Source organism: Mobula birostris, chromosome X, assembly GCF_030028105.1.
Source record: "Mobula birostris isolate sMobBir1 chromosome X, sMobBir1.hap1, whole genome shotgun sequence".
Classification (NCBI taxonomy): domain Eukaryota; kingdom Metazoa; phylum Chordata; class Chondrichthyes; order Myliobatiformes; family Myliobatidae; genus Mobula; species Mobula birostris.
Genome location: NC_092402.1, coordinates 51,258,563 through 51,275,431, shown reverse-complemented (window position 1 = coordinate 51,275,431; position 16,869 = coordinate 51,258,563). Strand labels below are relative to the sequence as shown.

The 16,869-nt window shown below is 46.8% G+C and overlaps 1 protein-coding gene across 3 annotated transcripts in view; it reads right to left on the bottom strand.

Annotated features, from left to right (window-relative positions):
• LOC140191772 (probable ATP-dependent RNA helicase DDX23) overlaps nucleotides 1–16,869 on the bottom strand; it is a 126,172-nt gene that overhangs the window by 16,315 nt on the left and 92,988 nt on the right. For all 3 annotated transcript variants that reach the window (XM_072249500.1, XM_072249498.1, XM_072249499.1), the window contains exons 2-9: nucleotides 7,779–7,963; nucleotides 7,462–7,557; nucleotides 6,482–6,569; nucleotides 5,031–5,096; nucleotides 2,270–2,408; nucleotides 1,287–1,420; nucleotides 739–851; nucleotides 100–243 (exon numbers count right to left, since the gene is read on the bottom strand). In XM_072249500.1, the coding sequence (XP_072105601.1) occupies nucleotides 100–243; nucleotides 739–851; nucleotides 1,287–1,420; nucleotides 2,270–2,408; nucleotides 5,031–5,096; nucleotides 6,482–6,569; nucleotides 7,462–7,557; nucleotides 7,779–7,963 (965 nt within the window). The remainder of the gene's footprint in view (nucleotides 1–99; nucleotides 244–738; nucleotides 852–1,286; nucleotides 1,421–2,269; nucleotides 2,409–5,030; nucleotides 5,097–6,481; nucleotides 6,570–7,461; nucleotides 7,558–7,778; nucleotides 7,964–16,869) is intronic.

Below are 16,869 nucleotides of genomic sequence, written 5' to 3'. Positions count from 1 at the left end.
TGGTGGGGCAGAGAACGCGGGTGGCGCCGGGGGAACGGCACGAGGAACAGACAGACACGGGTGGGCAGCTTCGGGACCCAGGGCCCTGATTTCACTCACTCCTCCTGCTCCTTCTCCTCCAGGGTGCGCCTCTTCTCCATCAGGTCACCATAGAAACGCGACTGCTCCCTCTTCTGCTGCTTCAGGTCGATGCCAGCAATGAAACCCCTCCCCAGGAGTTGGACATGGTGCCGTTCCTTGTAGCTGCAGGAAGAGCAAGGAGCATATGACTCCGAGGGTTAAATCAAGGTGGGGGGGCAGGGGGAAAGAGGGTGCTATTTCTGAAGGTTAGACCAAGACAGGGAATGGGATGGGTGGGGGGTTGAGGGGGAGGAGGTAGTCACTCTGATGGTTAAAACAGAGGATTGGGTCAGGCCGAGAGTTAAATCAGGAGAGGAGGGAATCAACTCTGAAGGTTAAACCAGAACGTCCAGCAGGATGAAGGTGACGCCCAGGGTTAAAACTGAAGTGGGGGGGGGAAGAGAGGTGCGAGGGGCAGGATCACTCTAAGGGTTAAGCTGAGAATAGGGAGTGAGACAGGGTCACAGTGAGGGTTAAGCTGGTGTGGGATGGGGAAACTACGAGGGCTAAAATAGAGGGAAGAGGGGAGAGGGGAGGAGGGCAGAGAGGAATGGGGGGGAGGAAACAAAAAGGGGTCTCAGTGTTCAGTGGGAGGGGGGAAAAAAAAACGGTCCTCACAGTGGGTTGTAGTCCAGGGATGTGTCCTCTGAAGCATCCCACTCAAAGACGAACTTCCTGTCGTTGAGGTGACGCGTCCTCCTCCTTTTCTTTACTCCTCCCAAGTATCGCTCCTGTGGAGCGCAGCAAAACCAGTTAGCTGGGGTGTCCCCTCTTGCCTGTCGACAGTCCTCACTTGCCTGGGTGGAGTTCATCCCTGCACTCCACATCTACCACATTATCTCTCCACCATCCACTGGTCAAAGTGTCAAAACTCTCCCCACCTGCCTCATGTGAACGCGGCTCCCATGAAGCTTGACCCCACCTGGGACAAAGTATCCCGCTCAATCAGCACCCCATCCAACCTCCCTCCACCACCGGACAGCAAAGTTCAAGGAGACAGTTCACTCCCGCTTTCCTGAGCACTGGGTTCCAAGTGGCAGCTGAGTCACAGTTCCCATCCCTTGCAGAGAGAGGTTCAAACCACATTAGACCCACCCACCACAGACCCAGGTCTCTACCCCTTCCCACCAGACTGCTGAGACCCCCCCATTCGAGGTGTACGGGACCTTGATAGCTTGCAGTTCCTTGGTCTTGTCCTTCTCTTCACGCATCTTCAGGCGCCCACCTTCCTCATCATTGCCCTGGTTCTCCCGCTCCATCCTCTCACGACGCTCCCGTCTCTCACGCTCCTGGGGGTCCTCTGTGAAAAGATGAGAAGGGAATCTCACTCAGACCCGTGCACAGTTCATGTCTACCTATCCCTGGGTCAGACCCACCAGACCCACACCAGGAGCACCGTGCACAGTTCCCGTCCCCCTATCCCTGGGTAAGACCCACACCAGGAGCACCGTGCACACTTCCCATCTCCCTATCCCTGGGTCAGACCCACACTGGGAGCACCGTGTACAGTTCCCGTCCCCCTATCCCTGGGTCAGACCCACACCAGGAGCACCGTGCACAGTTCCCGTCCCCCTATCCCTGGGTCAGACCCACACCAGGAGCACCGTGCACAGTTCCCATCTCCGTATCCCTGGGTCAGACCCACACCGGGAGCACCGTGCACAGTTCCCATCTCCCTGTCCCTGGGTCAGACCCACACCGGGAGCACCGTGCACAGTTCATGTCTCCCTATCCCTGGGTCAGACCCACACCGGGAGCACCATGCACAGTTCCCATCTCCTTATCCCTGGGTCAGACCCACACCGGGAGCACCGTGCACAGTTCCCATTTCCCTATCCCTGGGTCAGACCCACACCAGGAGCACCGTGCACAGTTCCCGTCCCCCTATCCCTGGGTCAGACCCACACCGGAAGCACCATGCACAGTTCCCATCTCCGTATCCCTGGATCAGACCCACACTGGGAGCACTGTGCACAGTTCCCATCTCCCTGTCCCTGGGTCAGACCCACTTTGGAAGCACCGTGCACAGTTCCCATCTCCCTATCCCCGGGTCAGACCCACACTGGGAGCACCGTGCATAGACTGAACAACAATATACTCTGGGAGCTGGAGGGAAGAGTGACTGAGGGCCTTGAAGATGATAACTTACCCAGCATCTTCCTGCCCAGCTCCTGGAACAGCTTCCTCTGCTTCCTCTCATCCTCCTGGGCCCTCCGCCGCTCCTCCACCTCCTGCTGCCGTCTTCTCATGGCCTCCGCCTCTCGCTCTGCCTTGGAGAGGAACTTGGGCTGTGGGGAGAGGGTATGGGTTGGGGAGTGGGGGTAGGCTGAGAGCAGTGGTGAGCACCCACCCCCTCACCCCAACCACCCAGAGGAACGAGGGCAGTGACCATGTGGGCACCTGGAAAGGCAGGTGTGGTGGGGGTCGATGTCCAGAGTGAGGGGAGAGTACCGGATGCGCGGGTAAACCACCAGCCATCCTGAAGCCCACAGGTGTTCGGGAGTTTAAGGTCTGGGGTGGGGAAGTGTTTCAAATGTGTGTGTGGGAGGGGAGAGAGCGGGTGGCTGGTGTTAAGGTAAGCCATTTGGCCCATTATATCTGTACTGGGAAATGGAAGACCAGTTTTATCTCCCACCTCCTTGCTACCTGAGGATGTCCTGACCCCTGCTTATTGGTCTCCCTGCTAAGGGAATTCAGCCCTTCCTTATCTCCCTCCACTGCCTCTACAGACCTCCCTCTGAACCCCACCCCCTCAGATTCCTCTGTCCCTGAAACCCTCCCTCCATCCAGGCATTCTCTCCCTGTAAATCTACCTCCCCAGGCACGGTAACTCCCACTGCATCCTGTCCAAATTAATTTTTAACCATACCATAGAGATGTGGATATAGGCCATTTGGCCAATCAAGTCTGCTGCCCCTTCTGATTTTTCTCTCAACACCATTCTCCCACCTTCTTTCCATAACCCTTAACCCCCTCACCCATCGATCTCAGCCTTCAACACACCCAATGACTTGGCCTTTACCAATCCCCATGGCAACAAATCCTACAGATCACCACTCTCTGTCTGAAGGTATTCCTGCTCCTCCCAGTTCCAAAGGGACGCCTCTCCGTTCTGAGGCTGTGCTCTTGGATCCTGGGCCCTCCCAGCGATGGAGGTGTCTTCTCCACATCTGCTCTCTCCAGGCCTTTCAGTATCCAGGAGGTTTCAATGAGATTCCCTCCTTCATCCTTCTGAACTCCATCGAGTACAGGCCCAGAGACATCAAGCACGCCTCGTACTTTAACCCTTTCATTCTGAGGGATCGTTCTGGTAGAACTCCTCTGGAGCCTCTCTGGGACAGAACATCCTTCCTCACATTGCTCACAATACCCCGAGTACAGTCTGACCAGTGCCTTACCAAACCTCAGCATGACATCCCCTTACTTTTATATTCCAGACCTCTCAAAATGAACTCTAACATTGCATTTGCCTTCATAGAAACTCTACAGCACAATACCGGCCCTTCGGCCCTCAAAGCTATACCAAACATGTCCTTCCTTACCACCGACTGAACCTGCAAGTTAAACTTTAGAGAATCTTGCACAAGGATCCCAAGTCCCTTTGCACCTCTGATTTCTGTATTTGCTCTGTTTCAACAATGGTCTGTGCCTTTATTCCTTCTGAAAGCGGATGACCGTACACTTCCCGACACTGTATTCCATCTGCCACTTCTTTACCCATTCTCCTCATCTGTCCATGTCCTTCTGCAGACTCCCTGCCTCCACGACATGACCTGATTGTGTCCATCTATCTTGGTACACGTTGCAATTGTGGTACAACTCCATCACATTTGTCTGGCAGCGCGTTCCACATACCTACTGCCCTCATGGTGAGCACATTACCCCTCAGGTCCCTTTTAAACCTCTCATTTCCATACATGCTGCCTGGCCTGCTGAGTTCCTCCAGCATTTTGTGTGTGTTGCTTGGACTTCCAGCATCTGCAGATTTTCTCTTGTTTGTGATGAGGGGCAATTTTATTTTTTGTTTTACACAGATGGTTTGAAACAAAGAAATAAAGATTGGTTTTATTTGTCACATGCACATCGAAAGATGCATCGTTTGCATCAACGACACACACTGCCCAAGGATGTGCTGGGACAGCCCACAAGCATCGATACGTTTCTGGCGCCAACATACTCATCTCACTAACCGAATGTGAGCACCCAAGGAAGCCCCGAGGTCACACGGAGAACACACAAACACCTTACAGACAGCGGCAGAAATGAATCCCGATTGATCGCTGTGAGGTGTCACACTAACTGCTGTGTTACCGTCCGAGCTGCCCAGGGGTGGTCTGGATATGGAGTGAGCTGCCAGAGCAAGTGCTTGAGGGAGGTACAATACACGGAAAAGTTTGGAGGGGTATGGGCCAAACAGGGGTAAATGGGTCTGGCCTGGCCTGGATGGTAATCTTTGTCAGCATGAACCGGTTGGGCTGAAAGGCCTGTTTCTGTGCTGTGCGACTCTGTGAATCGTCCTTGCACTTTTTCTAGCTCATTGACATCCTTCCTCGAATCAAGCGAACAGAACTGCCCACAATACTTCAAGTGCAATCTTGCCCATGCCCTGTACAGCTGGAATGTGATGTCCCACACGTCTGAGCACCCCCCCCACCCCATTTCTACACCTGTCACGGGTCTATAAACCGCTACCGGGTCATTCCTCACTCCAGGAGAAACATCTCCAGCCTCACACTCTTCAGTCCTGGCAACGTCTTTGCTTTAGGAAAAGCACAGGGGTGCAGGACAGGGAGGGCTGAATCTCAGGTGGAGAGAGAGAGGGGTGGGAAGGGGATGGAGTGGGTGGGGCAGGCCCTCGGAACTCAACCGGAGGAGCTGTAAACAAGTGGGTGGAGGGGGATGACTCCTACCTTGGACTCCGCCACTTCTGCTGCCTTCTTCTTTGCCAGCAGCTCTTCGAGAGACAGCGGCTGTGCCTGTGGGGAGAGCACAAGGGTGGGTGAGTGTCGTGGGCAGCTTGCTGATGTCCAGTTGCTCCACACTACCCCCTCCCCGCCATGCCCCCCTCTCTCAAACAGGCACAGTCTGGGCAGAAGGGAGGATAGCAGGCACACGTGATACAGGCAGGAATGGCAGGTATTCTGGAATTGGTTTATTACTGATACAGTGAAAAGCTTGCCTTGCATATTGTTCATTCAGATCAAATCATTACACAGTGCACTGAGGTAGAATAAGGTAAAGCAATAACAGAATGCAGAATAAATTGTTACAGTTACAGAGAAAGTACAGAGCAGACAATAAGCTGCAAGATCAGAATGAGATTGAGTCCATTTTATTGTATAAAGGAATCATTCAAGTGTCTGATAACAGTTGGGCAGAATCTGTCCTTGAGCCTGGTGTTACGTGCTTTCAGCCTTTTGTATCTTCCGCCCGATGGGAGGGGGAGAAGAGAGCATGGCTGGAGTGGGTGGGGGCTTTGATTATGTTGACTGCTTTACTGAGGCAGCAGGAAGTGTAGACAAGAGTCCATGGAGGGGAGGCTGGTTTCCGTGATTGAGGCTGCTACATCAGAGCATCAAGTCCTACCCCCTCACCACCTCCTCGGGAGAGGTTCTGAGGGACAGACGACAAACCTCGGTGCTGACAGAGGTGACTAGATCCCATAAACTGGCAAAGAAAGAGGGTCAAACACCAGCATGCAGAGGCAGAGACGTGCACCATTAAAAACCTGCACAGCTCAGGTACACAATCATCAGTACAGGCACTTCAGCACACAGACACTCTCAGACAACAGACATGCACTCAGGCCGAGACCACTCCTGACACAACACAGATATTTGCATGGCCCAGATGCACAGCCCCATGGATATGCACATGCAGAAATCATAACTATAGTCCTCTACACACGTACAAACACACACACACAGACATGTATGCACAGACAACACGGACACACACTGGGTGCTTTCTCTAGAACGGCAGAGGCTGAGATTTAAAGAATTATAAATCTGATAAAGGTTTATAAGATTGAACAGACAACCAGTGTCTGTTTGCCCAGGTTGGAAATGTTTAATAGCAGAGGACTTGCATTTATGGTGAGAGGCAATACACACACAATGCAATCACACTTGTTCCACTGACACACACACTCACACCACCTGGATAGACGCAGCTTGTGTACTGGGATCCCGAGAGGGAAGACACAGAGGAACCAGTCACTCTACCCGACGGCCACAGTCAGTACAGATGATAAGGAGGAGGGAGAGTCTCCAGGCCGGTGAGAGCAGCTGGGCCCCCACAGAAAAGGGATAGCCCTGGATCAAGGTGTGGGGTGCACAGATCCCTCCTCCACAATACCTACCTTGTTCTTCTTCGGATCTTCCTCCTCCTCTTCCTCCTCCTTCTTGATCTTCACCTTCCCATCCTTTAGCCTTCCAGGTGAGGGGCTCCTGGGGAGAGAGGGAGTCACAGAGAGTGAGGGGTGTGCAATGTAGCACACCCACCTTAAACCCAACCCCAGGTCACCCCGCAGACAGCAGAACATTCAGACTGGTGTCTCTGTCCAGTCCACTCCCTGGGTCGCCTCCATCCGCTCTGCCCTGACCAAGTTGTGACCCTCTTCCGCCCCATCTTCAGTACAGTGCAGAAGTCTCAGGCACATATATATATAGCCAGGGTGCCCAAGACTTTGCCACACTATTGTAGTAATTTTATGTATTACACTGTACAGCTGCTGCAAAAATAAAAATAAATTTCATGACATATGTGAGTGATGATAAACCTGATTTTAATACGGGTCTCTATTGAGGACTGAGAGTGGGAAGGGGAAAAATCATGCTTGAGAAAAGGGAAAGGGAGAGGGGAGGGAGTGAGAAACACCAGAGAGACATTCTGTAATGATCAATAAACCAAATGTTTGGAATCAAGTGACAATGCCTGGTGTCTCATGCCTGGGTGTGTCTGCACCCGTGTCACCCCTCACCCCCCTCTCGCCATTCCCCAATGTCCTTTGCTCCCGCTGATCTAGAAACTCGCTCTCTGCTCCACGTTGACAAATACAGTACTGTGTACCTAGCTTTATATGTGTGCTAAAGACTTTTTTACAATACTATATGACATTCTCCCTCCCTTACATGGTGTGCTCCCAGTACCTTCCCTGCACTACTCCATCTCTGTGACACCTCTCCCCATCCGTGATCCCATACACCCCTCCCTGTCCCTGTTACCTTCCCTCCTTCCCTACATCACTCCCAATCTCTGTGACCCCCACCCTCCCCTATGCCCCTCCCAAAGTGGAGGGTGACAGATGGGTGGGGTAATGGAGACACCTCTGCCACTCACCTTGACCGCTTCCTGGCCTTACGGTGTCCATCCCGTTCTCTTTCCTTCTTGGACCGGTCCCGGTCCCGCTCCTTGTCCTTGCCATGGTGTCGCTCCCTGTGGGAACATCAGAGAGTGAGGCTGACGCAATCACAAGGTTGCCACAGGCCACTCGATCCATCGTGACTGGACTGGCCCACCTGAGCAAGTCAGCAATGCAAAACAGTCAGCAGCTTGCACACACCCTGAAAGTCTCTCTCGCCACCACTCCCACATTGCTCCCTCCTCACAGCACATCCCGCCGCAAAGCACTCCTTCCTTAGCGCCCCTCCCCTCACCGGTCCGCCTCCCGCTCGCCGCTCTTGGAGCGAGAACGCTTCCTCTCCCGTGACCGGTGCCGTTTGCGCTCCTTGGAGGTCGACCGTTTCCTGTCACGGTCCCGGGAACGTGAGCGCTTCTTCTCCCGCTCCTTGGACGGGGCTCGATCCGGAGACCTCTTCCGCTCCTGCGTCTCTCCCACCATCTGTAGTACAGGAGAGTGAGTCAGCCCAGGGAGTGAACAGCAGGGCACAGCGGAGGCGGGAGGGAAGAGGGGGTGAAGAGTACGCGGGACGGGAGATGTGTCCATGAATAAGGGTATAGCAGGGCAGGCAGGATAGGGGAGAGTGGAGGGAAGAGGGCTGAACGGAAAGGGGGGGGGAGAGAGACCTTTCGGGCCTCTCCTCTTTCTTTTTTTTTGTAATTTATTTTTTATTGAATTTCATCATCAAACAAACATTTCCATAAGATGTATTTCAGATACTGTACATATATATCATATTTGCCACAAATCTCCACATAATATTTATCTGAGTTATACACTTTTAGAAAGGAGAGGAAAGAAAGAACAAGCAAAAGGAGAAAACTATGTACAAAGTAGGGAGTGATTTTTTTTTACAACATATCCATTGATTTGTGAGAATAAAATCAGGCCTATGAGGTGTAATGTAGTTGAACCATTTTTCCCGGTATGAATCAAATTGTTCCAACTTATGATTAACAGATGCTGTTATCTTCTCCATTTTGTAAATGTCCATTATAATTTCCATTCATGCGTTTAAAGTTGGGCTCTCCTGTGATAACCATTTCCTGGTAATAATCTTTTTACCAGCCACCAGCAGTATATTCATTAAATATTTATCTCTTTTCAACCAAAATATATGGTCTTACTTTTTAAGGGTATTTCACATTTAAAAATGTCTTGTAGGGTATTGTGTATCCCACCCCAATAGTCTTTGATAACGGGGCAATTCCAGAAAATATGATAATGGTTTGCATTTTGATTTCCACAATTTCTCCAGCAAACAGGGATAATGGGATTATGGGTCATAATGAGATTTCTGAGAGGGTGGAATAAAATATCTCATCAAGTTTTTCCATCCAAACTCCCTCCATTTCTGTGAACTGGTACACTTCCATTGATAACCCCATATTATTGTCCAGTCTTCCTCAGATATTATTATCCCTCCTTCCTTCTCCCATTTTGTCTTAACGTATGAAGTTGAGTGTGTTTTAAGATTTGACAAACCCTTATACACGTTTGAAATGATTCTACTACCGTTGTCTGAATTACATGCTTTTCTAAATAGCTCTATCAGACATGTACTTGCCTTAGTTACATTTTTAACCCTCCTATTAACATACTGTCGCATCTGTAGATACTGATAAAAGTCTTGTTTTCCTAATAAGTGTTTCTCTTTAAGCATTTCAAAACTGAACAGTGTTCCTTCTTTCATTATATTGCAAAGAACTGTTGTTCCTTTAGCTGTCCAGTCTTTAAATCTAGCATCCAATTTATTTGGCGTAAAATCTGAGTCATATGCACACCATTTAAGAATTGCAATATCTCCCTCTAGTTTATATTCTTTTATAATAGTTTTCCATATTTTAAGAGTCCATTTCACCCATGGATTAACAATAGTACTTATGTACCTTCGTAGGTTGCTATCAGCCAAAATTGCCTGTATGGGGTTGGAAAGTATCCCCTCCTCAATGTTTTTCCATTGAGTGTCATATGATGGGTTGCACCAACATATCACAGCTCTCAACTGTGCTGCAAAATAATAGAAACATAGAAAATAGGTGCAGGAGTAGGCCATTTGGCCCTTTGAACCTGCACCGCCATTTATTATGATCATGGCTGATCATCCAACTCAGAACCCCGCCCCAGCCTTCTCTCCATACCTCCTGATCCCCGTAGCCACAAGGGCCATATAATCTCATATAATCTCATAATAATCTCTAAGAGATGGTAGGCCCCGTCCCCCCTTTTCCTTGGCTAATTGCAAAGTTTTGAGACGGACTCTAGGCCTTTTACCTTGCCAAATATATCTTGATAACATTTTGTTCCATTCATTGAATTGATTCTGATTAATCTCTATTGGTAGGGTCTGAAAGAGATATAATAGTCTGGGCAATATGTTCATTTTAATAGATTCAATCCTTGAACTGAAACTAAAAAAAGGAATTAGGTTCCATCTTGTTATATCTTCCTTAATTTTTTAAAAAATATATATGCTGATAATTGCATTCTGATAATTTTGACAAATCTTTTGGCATAATGATGCCCAAATATTGGAAAGACTCTGTTTGCCATGTCCATATATTTGAAAGACTGTTTGCCATGCCCAGGAATATTTACTTTCAATTTCTCTTGGTGGGCTATAGTTATATGAAAGTAATTGGGTTTTATCTATTTTGATTTTGTATCCTGATACTTGACCATATTGTTCAAAGGATTGCATCAATTTAGGTAAAGAGTATGTTGGTTGCTCCAGATAGATCAAAATGTCATCCGCGTAACAGGTCAATTTATGCTCTGTCCCTTTAATGGTAATTCCCCTGATATCTTCATTTTGTCTGATGTATTGAGCTAATGGTTCCAGATATAATGCGAAGAGTAGCGGTGACCATGCACAACCCTGTCTCGTGCCCCTTTCTAGGGTAAAACTATGAGATAAATATCCATTGATTTTAATCCTAGCAGTAGGGTTATCATATAGTGCCTGTATAGTTTTAATAATTGTGTCATGGAAACCAAATCTATGTAAAACTCTGTAAAGAAAATTCCAATTAACCAAATCAAATGCCTTTTCAGCGTCCACGCTTATCACTATTGCTTCAATTTTATTTTTTTTGTATATGATTCATAATGTGAAGTGCCCTTCGTATATTGTCTTGTGTTTGACGTTGTTGTATAGAACCTGTCTGATCCTTAAGTACCAGTATGGGTAGAAACTCTTCTAATTGTTTGGCCATGATGGAGGTAAATAATCTATAATCTACATTAAGAACGGATATTGGTCTAAATGACCCACATTCCACTTTATCCTTGCTTTCTTTCGGTATAGCTGAGATTATCGCTTCCTTCCAGCTGGGTGGCATTTGTGTCTTTTTTAGAGCCCAGTTCAGTGTGGGGAGTAAGACAGGAATTAACTCATTTTTAAATTCTTTGTACCACTCTGCCGTATACCCATCTGAACCTGGTGACTTGCTTAATTTAAGCCTACTAATTGCAGCTTTTAGTTCAACTTCAGTTATGTCAGCAGTCATCGTTCTATTTTGTTCTTCGCTTAAAGTAGGTAATGCTAGAGAATTCAGGAAAGTGTCAATTTGGGTTGTGCTTCCCCCTGGAACTTTGGAATATAGAGTTTTGTAAAACACTTCAAAAGCTTCTCGAATTTCTCTTAGTTTATTTTTTATCATTTTTGTTCTTGGATCCCTAATTCTATGAATTGTATTTTTTGCTATCTTTTTCTTCAGTTTCCATGCCAGTATTTTCATAGACTTAGATCCACTTTCATAATGTCTCTGTTTCAGAAACATTAAATTTTTCCTGATTTCTTGCATAGCCAAACTATTAATTTCATCCCTAATTTTTAAAATTTCCTCTAATGTATCCTGTGCCAAATTCAATTTGTGTTTTTTTCTAGTTCCTTCAGCCTATTTTGTAATTCCAATAATGTTTTATTCCTTATTTTTTTCTTATGTGAAGATATCACTATAATTTTCCCTCTTAAGACAGCCTTCAGAGTATCCTATAGAATGGGAGGTGAAACCTCTCCATTACCATTAAGTTCTAAGTAAAGACCAATTTCTTTTTTAATTTGTTCCTTAAAGTAGGGATCATTGAGTAGACTTGAATTTAGTTTCCAAATAGTATTCTTTGGTTGTAGGTCAAAATCAACAGATAAATATATAGGTGCATGGTCACTTACATCTATTGTCCCAATTCCACAGGTGTTTATTTTGTCTCCATCTTTTCCAAATGTTGTGAAATAGTCTATTCTTGTATATACAGAATGGGGGGCAGAATAATGTATAATCCCTTCTGTCGGGGGAAAAGTCCCTCCATATATCAATTAAACCAACATCCTCAAAAAGTGTATTAACTCTCTTGTGTAAGGATGTTGTTTCATAGGTTTTTCTATTGGAAGAGTCTAACTTTGGTTGTAATTGTACATTTAAGTCTCCACACATATCAAGAGACCTTCAGTTTCCGTTACCATAATATTAGTAATTTTCTGAAAGAAACTAATATCACTTCCTGGGGGTGCATATATATCCAATAGAGTAACTGAATTTCCATCTATATTCCCTTTACCAGAATATATCTGCCCTCCTTATCTCCCATTTCAAATAATTTTTTCAAAACTTAGCTTGCTTGAGATAAGAATAGCAACTCCTCTTCTATGTCCTGATTTATATGAGGAGAAAAACAAATTAGTGAAACCCATTCTCTTTAGTTTTCCATGCTCATTATCACTTCAGTGAGTTTCCTGTAAATATACTACATGGGCTTGTTCCTTTTTCATTTTTGATAGAATTTTACTGTGTTTGATTGGATTTAACAGCCCATTGACATTAAAAGAAATGAATTTTACTTTGTCCTTAGCCATGTGTATTTATCTGTCAATATATCATTGAAATTAGCGGAGTAAGACTTAATCGATCTACTCCCTGAACAAAAAAGAACCAAGAAATGCGAATAATAAAAAAGGCAACGAAGGTGTGATTCCAAGGCTGAGGTCTCTACTAGATGACCCTGGGTTAAGCTAGAGGAAACGTCTAGCCGTGGGGGATAGCCCCTCCTCCCTGTGAGTTGGGGGCTCCCATTACAGTACCCATAAAAATAAGTGAACAAGTCTATGTCCATTACACAGAAAAGATTTCCCTGGGTATTCCTCCCATATATATACACAGGTGTCCCCCGCTTTTCGAATGTTCGCTTTACAAAACCTCACTGTTACGAAAGACCTACATTAGTTACCTGTTTTCGCTAACAGAAGGTGTTTTCACTGTTACGAAAAAAGCAGTGCGCGAAAAAAGCAGCGCATGAAAAAAATCAGTGCGCGATAAAAGGCAGCGCACACCCCGAGCAGCCGCTCTCCCCCGGATTCGGAATGGCATTCTCGCTGGCATTGCTTAAACACGTGCCTGTGAGCAGCCGTTTGCAAGATGAGTTCTAAGGTATCGGAAAAGCCTGAAAGAGCTCGTAAAGATGTTACACTTAGCGTAAAACTAGACATAATTAAGCGTTTTGATCGTGGTGAACGAAGCAAGGACAAAGTAAGTTTGGCTTGTGGAAGTTGACGAAGATGATGTGAAGAGGTTTTGGCATCTCATGACCAGGAGCTGATAGATGAAGAGCTGATGCAATTGGAAGAGGAAAGGATAACAATCAAAACCGAATGAGTAATGATAAAGTACGACATTAATTTTGAAAGGGTACGTAGGTTTAGGGGATATTTGTAGGATGGTTTGAGTCCTTACAAAGAACTGTATGATAGAAAAATACGCAAGGCTCAGCAGTCAAGCAAGCCTTCCACATCAGCCACAGCAGACAATGAACATCGACCTTCGACATCGAGGCAGGCAGTCATAGGAGAAGATGAGCTGCCTGCTCTAATGGAAACAGACAAGATGGCACCCCAGTGTCCCACCACCCCAACACCCAGGCCGCGGACAGACACCGATTCGCAGAGAATGCAGCAGTAGCCGGGAGACACACAGCTCATCTTTAAGAAAAAATCTGCACTGATCTGGGCCAACAATTACGTGCTGGGCAGCACCTAATTAATTAGCATGTTTATTTTGGCTTTTTTCTTAAAGATGTGCTGTGTACCTCCCTGCTACCGCTGCATGCTTCGTGGATCGGTATCGGTTCGCTACCCGGAGGGTGGGGACCGCTGCACCACCCATAGTCTGACGACTCAGCCTAACACACCATCATCAGTGTGCTCTGCGCTGCCTTCCCAATTCCAGTAAGTGATACTACACTGTACATACATTATTTCTACTTTATACCGGCTCTGTATTTTTACGTGTTATTTGGTATGAATTGGCAGCTTTATAGCTTAAAGGTTACCATAGAGCGCTTGTGCCGTATTTTTGCCAACAGCACTTGCATGAGATTCTCTGCTGATGGCGCTTGCATGAGATTCTCTGCTGATGGCGTTTGCGCCGTGTTTTTGCCGACAGTGCTTTCGTGAGATTTTCTGCCAACGGCGCTTGCGTGAGATTTTCACTACGGAGAACAGTTCAGGCAATGACTGTGGAAAAGTATTTCTACTTTATATAGGCTGTGTATTTATCATATCATTCCTGCTTTTACTATATGTTACTGTTATTTTAGGTTTTATGTGTTATTTGACATGATTTGGTAGGTTATTTTTGGGTCTGCAAACGCTCACAAAATTTTCTCCATATAAATTATATAATTGCTTCATCACTTTACGACATTCCAGCTTACGAACCATTGCATAGGAATGCTCTACCTTCGAGTGGCGGGTGAAACCTGTATTCTCATTTAGGTAGGGAAAAAGGAGTGAATGAACGAATAAAAAAAATTGAGTAATATAAAATCCACATTATATTAAGTATTTCTTGAAATAGGTATAGTACTGTCTATTTTTGCTTCTGTTTATCTTATCAACACTTTTAAAGTTAGCCAAACCTTATGGCTCTTCTGGAGGGGTTGAGGGCTGTCTTCGGAAAACTCTGTCTCTTCCTGATATTCTCTCGCCCTCCTCCCGTCCCCTGCTTTCTCGGTTTTCTTACTATTTCCCAAGCAGATCGGGATAACTGCTCAGCCAGGCTTTCCCTCAGTTTGATCACGCTGACGGGCAGCCCTCTGTTCCTCATGTCTGTAGTTGCTTCTTCCACTGTCTGATACAGTTGCATACCATCTTCATAAAACACCCGCAGTTTATCAGGGTACGGAGTTTGGAATCTAATCTTTCCTTGCTTTAATATTCGCTTTACTGCAGAGTATTCTTTATGTTTCTGCAGGACCGCCGGGGGGTAATCTTGATCAAAATATATTAATTTCCCATCCAAAAACACCCTCTTCTTACCCCAGGCCCTTTGTAGAATCTCCGCCTTGGTATTGTATCGAAGGAATCTAATTACTACTGAGCGTGGCTTATCTCCTCTGTCTCCAGTAGGCCTCAGGATGAGCGCACGATGCGCCCTCTCAGTTTCAAGCTCCATAGTGGAGGGAATCTCTAGCGCGTCCGGCAGCAACTTTCCTACAAACTCCATCATAGATAAACCCTCCGCTCCTTCGGGAACATTGTATGTCCTGATATTTTCCATCGCGATCTTCCCTCCTGGTCAAGCAGTTTACTTTTTTTGTTGATTTAATATTTTTATTGTCTTACTTAGTATCTGTTCCACGTTTTGCACGCGGTCTTCCACCTTCTCAATTCGAGTCTCTGCCATCGCTATTTCCTGATTGACATTGGCGAGCTCTGACTTTATATCATTGAGTTGTTGTTTTATATCTTTTTGGACTTCCCTTATCTCTTCCAGAATCTTCATCATATTTGCCACTTCACCTGAACGAGGCCCATTGTCAGCCTTGCTAGCATGCATTTGGGTAGGAGAGCCACGCGTTGCACCTCTCTCATCCACAGGCTCTGCAGTGGTGCTTTTTTTAAATCTCCATTCTTCTTCCCCATTCTTGGCCCCCCTTATCAATTCAGATATTTTTGAAAGATCTTAGATTTGATGGATTAAACAGGGCAAAATATGCGTTTTTCCACAGCAGCTATCAATTTAAGATGCCATTCTGGACAATGACACCACCGGAACCCCCCGCCTCTCCTCTTTCATATGATCCCCCCGCCCTCGTACTCTAACCCTCTCCCCTATCCTTTCCTCGACCCCCTGCCTCACCTTCTCCATTCCTTCACCTCCCTCCATGCATTGCCCAGCACAACCCTCACCATTGCACTTCCACCACCCTCCCTGCTCCTTCCTTCTGTCCCCCCTCCTCCAACAAGCAGATTCAACGACAGCTCCTCTCCCACGACTGTCAGACAACAGTGATGTCAGAACATCTCCACTGCTGCACTCAGACGTACCCATCTGCTTCAAAAGAGTATCAATCACGCCAGTGCCCAAGCAGAGCAGGGTGAGCTGCCTCAATGACCATTGCCCAGTCGCACTCACATCTACTGTGATGAAGTGTTTTGAGAGGTGCAGAGATCTTCCGGTGAGCTGCAGTCAGTGGAAACTGAGAGGGGGGTCAGGGACGTGGACGGATTCCACACTGGAAGTCCAGCAATATAGACGTGGGGGACAAAGTACTTCTGGAGTCCAAGCCTCAGCTCCGTGCTCAAAGGACGGTGACACAGACGGGATGTCCCAGATCGATGTCCGTGCAAGCAGGAAGCATGAGGAGGCGCGAGGGCCAGTCAGTCGGCACGTCCAGAGTTTGGCTGGTCTGGGGGTCGATACCGAAGATCAAAGCCCAAAAGCTCCAGAATTCAAAGCCTGGAGTCTGGAGGTTCAAAAGCCTGTCCTGGAGTTGGAGACTGTGTGTCTGTATGTGAAGGAGGGAGGGTGGAAGGGAGGAAAGGGACTTGTTTTTGCTGCTGTTGTTGCAATTGGATCTTTAACTTCCTCACCAGGAAGCCACAGTCTGTGCAGATTGAAAATAACATCTCCTTGCTAACAATCAACACTGGTGCACCTCAAGGATGTGTGCTTAGCCCACTGCTCTACTCTCTCTACACCCATAATGTGTGGCTAGGCACAGATCAAACACCATCTATAAATTCACTGATGACACAACTATGGTTGGCAGAATTTCAGATGGTGACGAGGGGGCGTACAGGAGTGAGACAGATCAGCTGGTTGAGTGGTGTCACAGCAACAACCTTGAACTCAATGTCAGTAAGACCAAGGAACTGATTGTGGATATCAATAAGGGGAAGTCGAGGGAACACACATCAGTCCTTGTTGAGGGATCAGCAGTGGAAGGGGTGAGCAGCTTCAAGTTCCTGTGTGTCAACATCTCTGAGGATCTATCCTGGGCCCAACATTTTGGTGCAATTACAAACAAAAGGCACAAACAGTGGTTAAACTTCATCAGGAATTTGATGA